At 41.8% G+C, this 15,105-nt stretch overlaps 1 protein-coding gene across 7 annotated transcripts in view; it reads left to right on the top strand.

Moving 5' to 3' along the window:
* The window catches only part of grid2 (glutamate receptor, ionotropic, delta 2), a 493,088-nt gene that overhangs the window by 416,683 nt on the left and 61,300 nt on the right, over window positions 1-15,105 (top strand). For all 7 annotated transcript variants that reach the window (XR_016114686.1, XM_088994116.1, XM_088994120.1 and 4 more), the window contains one exon: window positions 2,557-2,752. Coding sequence is in view for 6 of the 7 variants with exons in the window: in XM_088994116.1 (XP_088850242.1) it covers window positions 2,557-2,752 (196 nt within the window). In the remaining variant the exon portion in view is untranslated. The remainder of the gene's footprint in view (window positions 1-2,556; window positions 2,753-15,105) is intronic.

Genomic DNA, 15,105 nt, shown 5'->3' with positions numbered 1-15,105 from the left:
AAGATTTTAACCTCATTGTCGGCAATTGAGTGGTTGCTAGCTTGTAGGTGCATCTGTACTGCCGGTTGAGGCAGTATTGTAGTATTATCCCTGTGATGTTGATAGTCTTTTTTTGAGAATTTGTTTAGTCTCACCAATGTATTGCTCTTTACAATTTTCATTCTTACAATGTATGTTCTCCCCGGACCCGCGTGGGTTTTCTCCGGGTCCTCCGGTTTCCTCCCACACTCCAAAAACATGCATGGCAGGCAGATTGACCACTCCAAATTGTCCCTAGGTGTGAGTGTGAGAGTGATTGTTGTATGTCTTTGTGTGCCCTGTGATTGGCTGGCAACCAATTAAGGGTGTCCCCCGCCTCATGCCCGAAGACAGCTGAGATAGGCTCCCGCAACCCCCGCGACCCTAATGAGGAATAAGCGGTACGGAAAATGAGATGAGATGAGACAATGTATTGAATAAACTACATAACATTGTTTTTCATTTGGCAGCCTATCTTTTGGATGCACTAATTTTTGCCTTAAAGTGTTTATCGGTTTGAAATAAGTAGGAATTTTGTGTTGTTAGAGGACTGTAGTTTTTCAGAAACTCCTGCAATGTAAAGTACTGCTACGCCTCTCCTTTTTGTATCTTCAGAATTTTTGGTTTCATTCCCTATTCTTTCCTTCTGACATTTGCTAAACGACCACTGAGGGTACCCACAGTTTGTGAGTGCTCTCCTGATATGGGCCTGGAGCAACAGGCCCTAACATCCTTCCCGGTGAGAAAACCTAGACACAGGTTTAGATATGTGGAAGATACTTTCGTCATGATTAAAAAACAAGAAATTCAATCCTTCACAGATCACCTCGACTTGGTAGACATCAACATTAAATTTACTCGCGAGGACATTAAAGAGAACCAACTAGCCTTTTTGGATTGTAAAGTAATAAAAGAGGACAGAGCGCTAAAAACAGAAGTCTTTAGGAAGGCTACGCACACTGACCAATACTTACTTTTCGATTCTAACCACCCTCTATAACACAAACTTGGAGTTATCAGAACCCTCCAGCATAGGGCTAAACTAATACCAACAAGCGTTGAAGGTAGATAAAAGGAGTCAAAACATATCAGAGTCAAAACATACCTTCAAAGAAGTACAGATGACGGCTGAAGAAACCTTTTCATAGTATGTGACAATACATGGAGAGCAGAAGAACCACTCAAGGGGATCGGTGTGTGTGTGTGTGTGTGTGTGTGTGTGTGTGTGTGTGTGTGTGTGTGTGTGTGTGTGTGTGTGTGTGTGTGTGTGTGTGTGTGTGTGTGTGTGTGTGTGTGTGTGTGTGTGTGTGTGTGTGTGTGTGTGTGTGTGTGTGTGTGTGTGTGTGTGTGTGCGTGCGTGCGTGTGTGTGTGGGGGCATGTGTGCGTGTGCGTGTATGTGTGTGTGTGTGTGTGTGTGTGTGCGTGCGTGAGCGCGCGCGCGCGTGTGTGCGCGGGTCCGTGCGTGTCTGTGTGTGTTGATTCCCAAATGACTTATGCATAGGTCAACTCTTAAGCCCAGCGACTAGCCCCATGTGATAAAATAGCCATGTTAACACCATCGTGCATTAAAACATTGAAAGCTATTTGTTAAGGTAGGAGACAGTTGAATAGAGTCAAGGGAGAAACCGCAAAAGTCATGAAGGACGCCATCATCTCCTCCACTCGGCGTTGCCGCCCCTGGACAATGCTGGGAGCACGGTGAGGATCACGTTCTTCGATTTCTCCAGTGCCTTCAACACCATCCAGCCAAATCTACTGGGGGACAAGCTGCAGCATGCCGGAATCGACCACCACCTCACATTCTGGATTACAGATTACCTCAAAAACAGGCCACAGTATGTGAGGGTAAAGAACTGGGAGTCGGACAGGCTTCTCTGCAGCACCGGAGCGCCACAGGGGACAGTCCTGGCTCCATTCCTGTTCACCCTCTACACCTCGGACTTCAACTACAACACCCCAACCTGCCACCTTCAGAAGTTCTCTGACGACTCAGCTATTGTCGGCCTCATTACAGAGGGAGACGGTCAGGAGTACAGGGGACTGACAAACGACTTTGTGTACTGGTGTCAGCAGAATCACCTCCAGATCAACACCGGGAAAACCAAGGAGCTGGTAGTGGATTTCTCAACACATAAATGACACGGAATAAATTCTTTAATCGAATCACTTCAAATGACTTCTACTGAGCGTATTTTACAAAGATTCACTGGATGAGTAACAAGAAAGCATCTTCTCAGAATCGGAAGCCATTGTATTGATTCTAGAGCAAGGCAAGACGTCCTGGCGTGATGTCACAAACAAGGGGGCGGGACCTTCTTAAACTCAGCATCTCCAGGGTCATTTTGAAGTAGTTTTGGGACCCTTTAACTCATTTTTATTGGTGTTTTGCATTTGACTAAAAACATCAGCCTGCGTGTTTTGGGTATTTTAGATGCTATAAAACGTTTTTCTGATGTCAGTTCGGAAACAAAAAAAATTGTGTAGGTTTTCCTTTAAGTCATCAACTGTAATGTGTGTGTGACCTCTTCTCCTCTAAGGTCCCTCCAGGACTTGTCCAAACAGACTGAGCTTCCATATGGCACAGTACTGGACTCTGCAGTGTACGACCAAGTGCGAACCAAAGCAATGAACCCTTTCGAGAGAGACCCCATGTACGCGCAAATGTGGCGGATGATCAACCGCACAGGAGGAGCCGCCAACAATGTCGAGGAGTCCAAGGAGGGGATCCGAAAGGTGAGCAAAGAGTTTCCCTGGCGATACTAAACGTGTAGCCATAATGGGGTCAATTTATTAAAAGTTCAGGAGCTTAATTTTATTGCCTGCATTACACTCCGTTGCCACAAGAGGTGCTGTTTTTTTATTTTTCTTGTTAAAACACTCAAAAAACTGAAATCTGTCGTTACGTTAAAAGGCTGCTCCGGTTCAAGAGGTTGGGTTTTTGAAAAGTAGATGTCAAAAACATTTATTTATACACTCACAATGTATAAAATGCTATTTTATGATGAAAAGATGTATTTTCTTCATGAAAATCGGAAGGAATGTATCATAACATAAGTTACTACAGTGGAAATGGTATGAAAGAATGAGAACACAATTGGATAAAATATAAAAAAGTAAAGTGAACTAAAATGTTATGGTCTTGACATGAATTTGTGTGAACTTCCTACAAGATTGCGGCTCCTTGACTAACTTTACCCTATTTTAAACATCAATTAGGTTGTATACACTTGTTATTTGCATTTACTGATTGTCCTCTTAGTGGATGAACTGTGAAATTGTTGTCCTAATACAAGCCTGACAGTCAAGATGGGCAAATTGTGAAGACTTAATGGCAGGTAGAAGTTAGAATGAAAAGTGTCACTTCCGGGAAGGGTGAGTGCAGTGCATCTGGTTGTTGACTTTGATGGTCCTCGTACCGAATTTTGAACGCTAGGTGGCTTGCTGACCTAGGTTCAGCAGGGAGGTCATCACAGAGAGGATGGTCAGATACAGGGAAGGCTTGAGCCAGTCTGAGCCACCGCCTTAGTCCTCAGTACCTCTAATAGTGTCTGGTCTGCAGTCCGGAGAAACCGTGCAAATGCAAGAGTCTCCTGTGCTGTTTGACAGTTTGACAGGAACAAAGTAGGAATGTGATTTCACTCAATCACTGCCAGACATGTGCAAAGATGTGCCCACTGCAGTGCCAAGGTTTTTGTCATTTCCACTCAAATTCCAGGACCCACAGAATATTGAGTTTTAAGACTACATAAACAGTCAATGCAGCGTAAGAAACCGTAGACCAGGGGTGTCAAAGTCAATTTTTGCCGCGGGCCGTATAGTCGTTCCAATTTTCTCCCGAGGGCCGTTATGAATTTGGGGAACCATTAGAATGTTTCATCACCTCCACATATTACATACAGAACACACAACAAATTAATGACTAACTAGTTTTCAAATTTGAAGTTAAAAATAATGATTTTTATTGTGGTTGACAAATTTTGTTTCGGACTTTTGCATCATGGCACTTGACAAGTTAGTTGGTTTCGCGGGCCGAATAAAAGTAGACTCTCTTCTTTCATCAGAAAAAGTGTTAATTCCTTATATATGGGTCTGGTGTTATCTGAGCTTGAAATTAGGGCAGAGTGAACGCAATCTCTTACTGTCACCACATGCAGAATTTCACATTTGACTATAAATGTCCTTCTTCAAAGTTGTGTACATACTCACTAAAAAAACATGAACTATCGTGTTTCCACACGATACTTCAGATTCAATGTACACAGTTGGTTTGCTAACAGCAGTTCTTATTTAGGCATGAGAGTCAAATGCATTTTAAAGTGCCAGTAGAACCACTTCTATGCATTTTCATACATTTTACTGAACCATTTTCATGCATGTCCATACATAATTAAATTAACGGAGGTCATGTCACGTATCTCCCATAGTACTGCCATCACTTAACTCGAACAGAATAAATAATTCCAACTCCGGATGTCCTTTTCAAATGGAGTTCATTTTAATTAACTACTCTTTCTAAAAGTCCCAAATTTTTAGCTTTGAGTTTATCAGGGGTGAAAAAAATGTTTTCATCCGAGCAGGTTTGAATCTATCCCCAAAAGATTTGCAGGAGCTAATTAAAGCACCTCATATAAATGTGAAACTGTGATGCCTTTTTTCTTTTCACATCGCTGACCGTTACTTTGACTAGCACATAACCAGCTTGTGGCTATTTGGCCATGATGCCGTTAACACTTCTTCGTAGACATCTATCTATGTGATATATTTAGACATGCGGCGAGTCTCAGCCTGTTTGTTATGTCAGAGTCCTTTGAGCCCTTCATTTCCTTCTCTCTTTTTTTTCTTTCGGGCCTTTTATGCCCCACTCTCTTCCACAATAAACCTTACTTCATTGCTGTTGTCTCCCCAGCTCGATGGATTTTCTCCCCTTTCACTTTCTGTCCCCCACAGCAAAATAATATTAAATGTCAGAACGGGTCAGCGTCTCAGCTGTCTCTAGGTGTCTCCCACACACACACACGCACACATCCCCATTCATGCACAAATGCATAATTGAATGTGCAAGCAGACATCTGTCGGCTTTGTATGGTATTCATACTGAACTGAGACTATTAGGGGGTGCTAGGTACAGAATTCAAGATTACGTCGCTCTCACTGCCACACACTACTGAAATATACCTTTCAGTCATGTGTGTTAGTGTGTTTGAGAATGTTTTTTTTTTCTGTTACTTGCAGCATTTAATGGACAATCGACGCCTCTGGACAAGTTGTGTCCATAATTTGTAAAATCACTTCAAATGACTTCTACTGAGCGTATTTTACAAAGATTCCACCGCATTTAGCAATATTTTACGTTTTAAGAATACTGAATATTCAGGAAGTCTTGTTTTTGACGATACCAACCGTAATGTCAAGGTAGGTATTGTCACTGACCGAGAAAGCGACACACAATGCATTTTGGGTACTTTGTTTGTTATATGGGTCTGGAGTTAACTGAGCTTGAAACGGAAGCGGCTATACAAAATACCATACATACATATTGATGTATATGGAGCTTTAACAACATCTGACGTTGAAACAAAGCACTAACATGGAAAAATGGATATTCTGCTCCCTCGTGGAACGGAAAAAAACATCGCTAGAGGTCTGACCAGCGGTTTATCTGCACCCCCTGCAAGAAAAAGCAAAACCCAAACAAATTTAGCAATGGCTTCCATGTCACGCGTTTCAATTAGCAAATAAATCCGGGAATGACAGCAAATGAGCTAACAAAGTATCACGTAAAACCAAACAACATGTATTTTGAAAATATTCTGAAAAATCTTAGTTGTACATTTGTGGGAAGAAAGCAAAGCTATGTTTAAATGCATTTGGACATGGAAAGCTAACCTAACTTTTTTGGCACATTGTGCCATTTGGATGCAGCATCACAGTTAAATGATGTGTTACCGTGTTTGTATTCTGGGTTCCAATTTTATGTTCAGTCAGCATTTCTTTAATGTTTTCGGGACCTAAAATATGAATAAATTTCTATTCTACAGATAATTGTGAGCTAGTATAGTGGAGAACCTAAGCTGCAGTTTTCTGAATGAGCTGTAGGAGTCTGATCCTCTTTTGAAATAGTCCAGTCAGATGTTGAATGTCATCAAGTTGACTGGAGATAAAAGTATGGTTTTATCAAGTTTCCCTTGCTTTGGTTGGAGTATAAAATGTGTTTTTTTTTTACTGATAAAAGGCTAATTTACTGAATTATTTGAAATGACTGCTAAAAATCATATCCGAATCTGTTACCACACATCTCAGACTCTGGCTTTTAGAGACAGCGACACAAAGTGTTTACTTGCAGCAATCCTTTATTGGCAAAAACTTTTACATCATTTTGTTGTGGTTTGGTTAAAGGAAATGTTTGTTCATTGGGTTATTTAATTTGTTTTGGACAGTGACCCACCACGTTTCACTATTGTCATTAAGCGATGTTGATAAATATAGCTGTGATAGCCAAAACGGGCATTCAAAAGTAGTTGACACCTGGGTTGCAGATCCAGGTTGAACACAGCGGGTTCAAGGACTGACCCTTGGGGGACCCCTCATGTCATGGCCATTCCATCAGATGGTATATGTCAGAAGGTGGTGGGAAATCAGACATGTGTGTGTGTGTGTGTGTGTGTGTGTGTGTGTGTGTGTGTGTGTGTGTGTGTGTGTGTGTGTGTGTGTGTGTGTGTGTGTGTGTGTGTGTGTGTGTGTGCGCGTGTGCGCGCGTGTGTGTGTGTGTGTGTGTGTGTGTGTGTGTGTGTGTGTGTGTGTGTGTGTGTGTGTGTGTGTGTGTGCGTGTGTGTGTGTGTGCGTGCATGTGTGTGTGTGTGTGTGTGTGTATATGTGTGTTTGTATGACTCGTCTTGTGAGGACCACTAACATTTTATACCATACGTAGTGAGGACATTTTTGACAAGTGAGGACCTTTTGGCCGGTCCTCACAAGTTTTTCATTCGAAAGGCTTATAGAGGGTCTATATTTGCATCTGTTCAAGTTTCAGAGAGGTCCTCACAAATTCACCCAAAATGATTTTTTGGTGTGTGTTTTCATTTTACTTGGATACACACACTTTTTATTCACTGTGTGTGTCTTTATGTGTGTGTGTGTGTGTGTGCGTGGTTAATGAGAAATCTATCTATCTATCTATCTATCTATCTATCTATCTATCTATCTATCTATCTATCTATACATACATACATACATACATACATACATACATACATACATACATACATACATACATATACAGTAAAGGCTCGTTATATCGATATTCTCGGGAGTCCGAAAAAATATCGATATAACCGGGCCTATCAATATGTCCGACCCTGAGCGCATGTAATTTTCTCCTTGCGTTCATAGAAATAGTATCGTAATAAACGGTACTATCGATATAACCGATATCGATATAACGAGACTTTACTGTATACAGTGTGTGTACAGTAAAGTCTCGTTATATCGATATTCTCGGGAGTCCGAAAAAATATTGATATAACCGGGACTATCGCGCATGTAATTTTCTCCTTGCGTTCATAGAAATAGTATCGTAATAAGCGGTACTATCGATATAACCGATATCGATATAACGAGACTTTACTGTATATAATAAAGCTGACTTTGACTTTGGACTTTGACTTTTTTCTGGAGTTATTCGGACCTCACAAAACCATTGAAACATGAATATGTGTGCGCTTCGGTTCATTCCTGTGTGAGAGCTTTTCAGTCAAGTTTATTAGACAGGTCATCCTCACTGATGTCACTGACAACCACTCATACAATATAAGACATTGAAAAGTATGAGGACTGCACCATCAAGTCATGTGTGCCATTTGTGTGAGTCACTGATCAGTGAGTTTAATCAAGTGAATTGCGATTCACCTCCAACTTTTCTCATCTGACAGAGTGACTTGTATGATGTAAAAGAATAAACATGATTACATCCATTTTCTAATCCGCTCATCTGCACAAGGGTTGAAGGCATGCTGAAGCCTATTGCAGCTGTCTTTGTGAAGTCGGCATGGTACGTACGACCTGAATATGTTGCTAAAAATAGTGAGACTTTTCACTGGTGTCAAACTTGGTGAAGATTTTCATCTTATTTGATCTTGATTTTTGATGAAGAACACTTCGCATGCAGGTATTGTCACATACCCTCGCTGCATCCAAAATGAAGGTCCAGATTTGCTTTTTACCAGCATGATTCAGGTACACTCACACACAAGATGCTCCACACATATCTGCAATATCAATAACAACCACCCTATCCTCCCCATTGGCTTATATGATGTAAGTGGGAATATTTGACAGGCACTTTGAGAGTCTCTGATGACTGCAGAGTGATTTTTGGAGTTGAGTGGATTGTTAGTTCAAGTGATTTTCTGTCAGTGTGACCTTCTGCTGCTTTGGGTGAATGTGCCTCTCTGAGCCTGTACCTTCGTGCGTATGTGCTAACCGCGACCGTTTTGCCAAATTGAGCAGAGAGAATGCAAGTTTTTTTCACAACCTATTATAAATTTCTACTCAGGCGTATGCAGCAAAAGGATGGCCAATGAGGGTGGTCAAATTGCCGTGCCGCATTGAAAAGCCATGAGTAAAAGGCCTCATACATATATTCATGCGCAGATCTAGTCAAAAATAGTCATTTCTAAAAAACAAGCCCTCATTTCTTTGAAGAGGAACTTTCAGATGGATGATACCAAACAACGCCATTCAGTTTTTCATGGCTCATGTTGAGGTATTATACTGATCGGCAATTATTATATTATTATACTGATTAGCAATAAAAAAATCATAAACTAAAACCGTGTTTGGAGTTTTATGTTTTTAATCATCAGCCACATGTATATTGTTACGTACAGGTGCCCAGTTCTTTTTTTTTGGGTGGTGGGGGTGGGTAAGGGTTGAAAATGTAACAAAAACCAACTGCTTGTTATAGTAACTCTCCTGGTGTAAAGCTGTCAGAGATGTTTGTTCGGACCTGGACGTCCCAAGCATCAACGTCCGTAAAGCAACGGACCATAGACATTTTAATAGGTTTTCCTTTCCATGAACTGATAGATTTGTAACCTGGCTACTGAGCTCTTCCTATGAAGGAGTTTACCAATCCTATATTATGTCCTGTGAAGGAGTTTACCAAGTACTAAATTATGTCCTGTGAAGGAGTTTACCAGGTCCTTAATTAGTCCAAGGACAAATCTCCTCCATGAAGATGACAGGTTAGCAGGCTGTGTCTGTTCACCCCAGATTGACCCCATGTTTTCTGTGCTTCTATTGTGGGCCTTGTGGCCAAGTCAGCATGGGGCTCTTAAATATGATAACTTCTATTCTGTCTATTCTCTCTTAAAAGCTACCATGTATATTTTTGGAAATGTGGGGTGAAGCCACAGAGCATGGTGCACAGCATGACTGCTCCCAATTTGATTTCCTGACTCTGCAACAGCTTGCCGATAGCCCCGTGATACACTCGCCTGACTTATGCTAAGGTAGGAGTCAGTTACCTCTCGATGACAATGTTCATGTTGGTGTGAATGTTCATGTTGGTGTGAATGGTTGTTTGTCTCAATTTGTGCCCCTGTGGTTGGCCGTTGACCAGTTCAGGGCATATTCTGCCTTCCGACCGAAGTCAGCTGAGATTGGCCCCACCATCCACCTGTGACGCTGATGTTGGAAACAGATGGATGGATAGATTGTGAAGCAGATGTGCTGCCATCTATCCTTTATTCATATGGGGCAAGGGGGTGGTATTTTGGCCAATTTGCACTGGTCACTGAAGTCCACGGGAGAACAACTTTGACATCTGTGCATTTAGCCCCCTGATGTCCTTCGCCCTAATGTTTGACGTTTTTGTGTTTGATGGTGGCCATTGCACTAATGCGCCCAAGTAGTCCATTAAGTTAATAGGAAAAGAATTTATGTATTCGTAAAAACATTAAAATTAAGCCCCATCCAATATGTTCTGTCTCTGTGCAGTCTCTCTCCTCCTAAATCTGCTCTTGCCTTCACACTTCCCCCTTCACTCCACTTGGCCCTGATTCGCTTTCCTTCCTTAATCATCCACAGTATGTCCTTGTCCCATGGCCTCCCCATTCCTCAATGCTGGAAAGTAACAAACTACAAATTCATCGCTGTGCTGAAGTAGATTTTTCATGCAAAGACTGCATGATGTCGTGACCTACTCATTCCATCAATAATTAATACCTGCCCACTGAAAAAGGTTTGTGATGCAAGCCGCAAGATGGCAGTGCGATGACCTGACTTAATGAAGCTCTTTCCCTCAATTTCATCTTTTATCTTTTATCCTTGCATTATTATTGGAATTGTAACTACCAACGACCACATATTCTTGTTTGAACTACTTAATGGATGCCAGAAAGTTTGAAACAGGGCTGTGTAGCACAGTTTTGGCAACAAAATTGTTCCTAGTTATATTCGCTCTTTGCTGACTCGACACGGAAGGTGAATTTACTCATGTAAAATTGTTTGGCTTGATGGTCAGAACTGGTTTCAAGTGGAAAATGCGCAAAGAGGCAGATAGATGGAAGAGGCAGAGTTCAGAAAAAAAAACTCACAGCAACATAGTAACCTAGTTCAAGTCATCTATCTAATCCAATATCTAACAAGAGCTTGACTTCATTCTGAACTGAAAACAAAATAAGCCAGTTTATCAGCTAATAAGAGAGGATAGGTTACCCCCTGCACCGCCAAAAATCACAAAATACAGTTTCACTCAAACGATATGGATATTTTGTTGTAATCCTTGGATAATTCACCATTTTTATCAATATGTACAGCGATACTTTGGCTTCCGAACTTAATTGCTTCCCAGACAGTGTGTAAGGTGAAAAGTGTCTATCCCAAAAATTAATTTCTTATAGGAAAGCATTAAAATGAGAATAATCAGTTCCCAGGTCCCCATAAAACATAATTTTCTACTTTCTAATTTTCTAAGCCTTAAAACTACACAAAATATGCCTTCTTTTATGTATAATAAATGTGCTATGGTATTATAATTAAAGAAATAAACTGTTCTGTATAATACAGTAATTTTATTTACCTGTGTGATGGTCGTTGATTGCTTGATGGACTTGAGTGGCCGGTTTCCTAAGCATTAAACACTTGATGAGGAACGTAACCTTCTTCTTTCACCATCTTGAGGAATGATCCCTTGTAGGTGCTTTCTCTGTGATAATTTTATTGTCTAGTCTGTCTAGTCCCTCATCAATTGTGTTCTGTTTAGCTGGGTTGATAGCTTTTTGCATCAAGTGTACAGATGGCTTGTGCGGGTTGTTTGTGGAGCTTAATTGAACGGATATTTTAACCTTGCAGTCTACACTCTGCTACTATCAAAGTTGAAACTCTCTCACTTTTCCTATCAAACATAGGAATATGCAAGTTTAAAAAATGTTCACACTTTTTCACACTGTGCTAAAGGATTGTTCATTTATGGGGCTGTTTTTCATGTTTTATATTTCTTTTTAGTAAATACCTACTTTTGCCCCCTGAATCACTCATTTCACTTTTACAACCTCTTCCCCAAGTCCACGCCTGACCATAGCATTTAGGATACAATTGCACCACCAACCCCTTCTCGCATTCACCCCAACCGGTGTATTTAAAAAAGTCTCGAATGATTAGTCTTCATCGTACAATCTGAATAATCTTTATCGTCATCACTGAAACCATTCTGGTAAATTGGCAACTGCTTATAGTGTCTCATTACTCAGCGCCTGACTGGCTGTGTCCAAATTTATGTAGCAGAGGTGAAGAAATAATAGCACTTTTTTATCATAATTTCTGGAGTCATTATGCTAAATGGGCAGACGGTGATAAGGGGGTACATTATGGGGAAGGCAAATGGACTTGTCACAAAATCAAGTTTAACACGGGACAAGTGAGTCACTAATGTTATATGCAAATGTCGTGTGACGGGATAAAAAATTGAACTTAAATGCTCACGCGATACATGCGAAACACTAGTTTGATGTTTAATTAAGTCCAGCTGATTCAGCAATTTGGTGTAGGGGCCTTGATCATCATCAGGGTCAAGGCTGAGCTGGAGCCTATCCCAATTGACTTTGTGTGTTACCCACCTTTCACCCAAAGTCAGCTGGGATCGGCTCCGGCTCACCTGCGACCCGAGTGTTAATCATCATAATGGGTCAATTGAATCAAGCTTTGGTCCCTCACGCAGGACATGTTCACCATGGTGACCCTGCCACTGGCCAAAAGCGCAAGACAACTATGCCGCAAACACATTTCAAAACCATCATCAGTCATGGTAGAGAATGCTAATGGCCATTTCTTCTTTAGCATAGCCGCAGTTGAGGCACACCCATTTAGAGAATAACGTCATGGTGGGAACAAGGTCCTCTTCCACCTCTAGTAGGGCAGCACACTGATATTGTTTGTAGAAAGCAGTGCAGTGTCACTGACTGGCCTGTAAATTAACCAATTGGCATATAATAATAATAATAATAATAATAATAATAATAATAATTCATTTTTTTAGCGCATTTCAAAACTCTCAAGGTCACCTTACAGTCACAGAGTACGTTTTTCTTTTCTTTTCACACGCGCCAGGGTTCACTCAACCCGGAAGTAACTCAATGAGTTAAACATGTTTGTTTAAATGCATTTGCGTGTGTCGTCTACAGCACAGATTTTCACCTGGAGCGGTGAACTGAGCTTCACTGTAAACCAGTGACAGTGTTTGATATATGATTTCAGAGAGGTGGACAAACAAAAGCTTTCCTCGGCCTCAACGAGGACGAGCCTCGCAGGATCACTATCACAGCCATCAAGCAGGGTTTGTGTGTCAGTGCCCAGCATGAGCACGCCCGTAGCACCAGTGTCACTGTCACCTGCCCTTTTTAAAGCAGTCTCTTGCCAAACAGCCATTGGTCCGAGTTGCCACGGTTACACTTGGTCATCTCTGTTACTGCGACGGTACCCTCAAACCTTTTTATCCCTCTTCGAGCTTCAGGCTCTGGTTCAATTTGTTGAAATGAGCACCATATTTATATTGTTTGTAATGTATTTTATTGGACGGCAGTGAAAATTCCACAGAAAGCAGCCTTGATATACATCTGTCACCCCTCCTGATTATGACCGTGCACCGCATCCTCAGTAATAATTCAACCTCGGTGAAGAGTAAATGCCTTTTTGGCATTTCTATTTTCGAAAAGTGCAAATCACGCTGACGGCAGATGGAGGAAGAAGAAGAAAAAGACAAATGTGAGCGACGAAAAGCTCTGTTTCCTGCAGAGTGTGATAGCTCATTAGAATTCCACACAACAAGCCCAAACAGCAAACATATTCTCCCGCTGTTACAATCCTCTGCTTATGTGCGCGCAATGACTGCGTTCCTGTGTTGACCCAGATTTAGGCAAAAAAAGGACCCAGAAGGGAAGAGGCAAGTCTTCCTGTTGAAAAAGTGGCAAGTTGTCAATATTGATGAGGCATTTTGGAAAAAGGCAGTGATTTGTGACAAAATGTAAACAGGGGAACTAACATTTCACTGTTGGAGATGGGATGGGATGGCTGCACTTGCGAGGGACGGACCGTGTTTGCTGTTTAAAATAAACAAAGGCGGCAGAAAAGAGGAGCCAGACATTTGGTGATAATGAAGGCTTTTAGATTTGGAGCAACTCGCTCGATCGTGCTCAAGACGGACAACATTATTTTGTCATATCGGTTTGTCATCATCGTCTGATATCTACCTCTCCCTCTCTCTTTATCTTTCTCCCCTCTCTCTTTTTTCTCTCCCTCTCTTTTTCTCTCTCTACCTCTACCTCTCTCCCCCTATCTCTTTCTCCCTCTCTCTCTCACTCTCTCTCACCCTCTCTCTCTATCTCTGTCTCTCCCTCTCTCTTCCCCCTCTCTCTCTTTATCTCTTTCCCTCTCTCTTTCTCTTGATCTCCCTCTCTCTCAATCTATCTCTCTCTTTATCTCTCTCCCTCTCTCTCAATCTCTGTCTCTCTTTCTCTCTCTATCTCTGTCTCTCTTTCTCTCTCTCTCTGTCTCTCTTTCTCTCGCTCTCTCTCTCTCTCTCTCTGTCTCTCACTCTCTCTTCCCCCTCTCTCTCTTTATCTCTCTTCCTCTCTCTCATTCTCTCTCTCTTTCTTTCTCTCTCACTCTGTTTCTCCCCCTCTCTATTTCCACCTCTCTCTTTCTCTCTCTCCCTCTCTCACTCGCTCTCACTCTCTTTTCTCTCTTCTCTCTCTCTCTCTCTCTCTCTCTCTCTCTCTCAATGTCCTTATCTATCTCTCTCCCTCTCTCTACCTACCTCTTGCTCCCTCTTCAACATTTCTCTCTTTCTCTCCCTTTCTTTTCTCTCTCTCTCTCTCTCTCTCTCTCTCTCTCTCTCTCTCTCTCTCTCTCTCTCTCTCTCTCTCTCTCTCTCTCTCTCTCTCTCTCTCTCTCTCTCTTTCTCGTTCTCTTTGTCTCTTTCTCTCTGTCTCTCCCTCTCTCTTTCCGTGTTTCTCTCACTCTGTCTCTCTGTCTGTCTCTTTCTGATTCCCCCCCTCTCGTTCTCTCTTCCCCTCTCTCTCTTTCTCTCTCAATCTCTGTCTCTTTCTCTTTCACTCTGTTTATCTCCCTCTCTATTTCCCTCTGTCTCTCCCTCTCTATCTCGCTATCTTTCTCTCTCCCAATGTTCTTAACTCCAAATGCAACTGAGAGGAAGCCACTCACTGCAAAAAATGAGTTTGACACCCTTGTTTGAAGGTGGATCGTGTTCTTTCCAATTTGAATTCTCAAAAAGTTTGTGAATGGCTTCCCGTGACTTTTTCAAGTCACTTGGAGTGTTTCTGTGTGTTCTGCTTAATACACAAAGCATATCTTGCAGTCCACATGTCCCCCTCCTTGCCCCAAACATTTTAAGAGATGAAATCCCAGAATATTTGATGGTGTCCATAAACCTGCGATGGCCCCACTTCATGGTCAGCGCTTGTAAAAGTAGCCCTCAGCCAAAGCTCCTCACCAGCCGCTGCCCTCAATGATCACGGTTCATTTAACAGCGAGACACCTTCCATTGCCGGCGTATTCTGTGGCCAAATCAT

This window comes from Hippocampus bargibanti, linkage group LG04, assembly GCF_051943395.1.
Source record: "Hippocampus bargibanti isolate YZ-2025 linkage group LG04, ASM5194339v1, whole genome shotgun sequence".
Taxonomy (NCBI): Eukaryota; Metazoa; Chordata; class Actinopteri; order Syngnathiformes; family Syngnathidae; genus Hippocampus; species Hippocampus bargibanti.
Note: the sequence above shows the minus strand (reverse complement) of the source record. Positions and strands in the feature narration are given on the sequence as shown.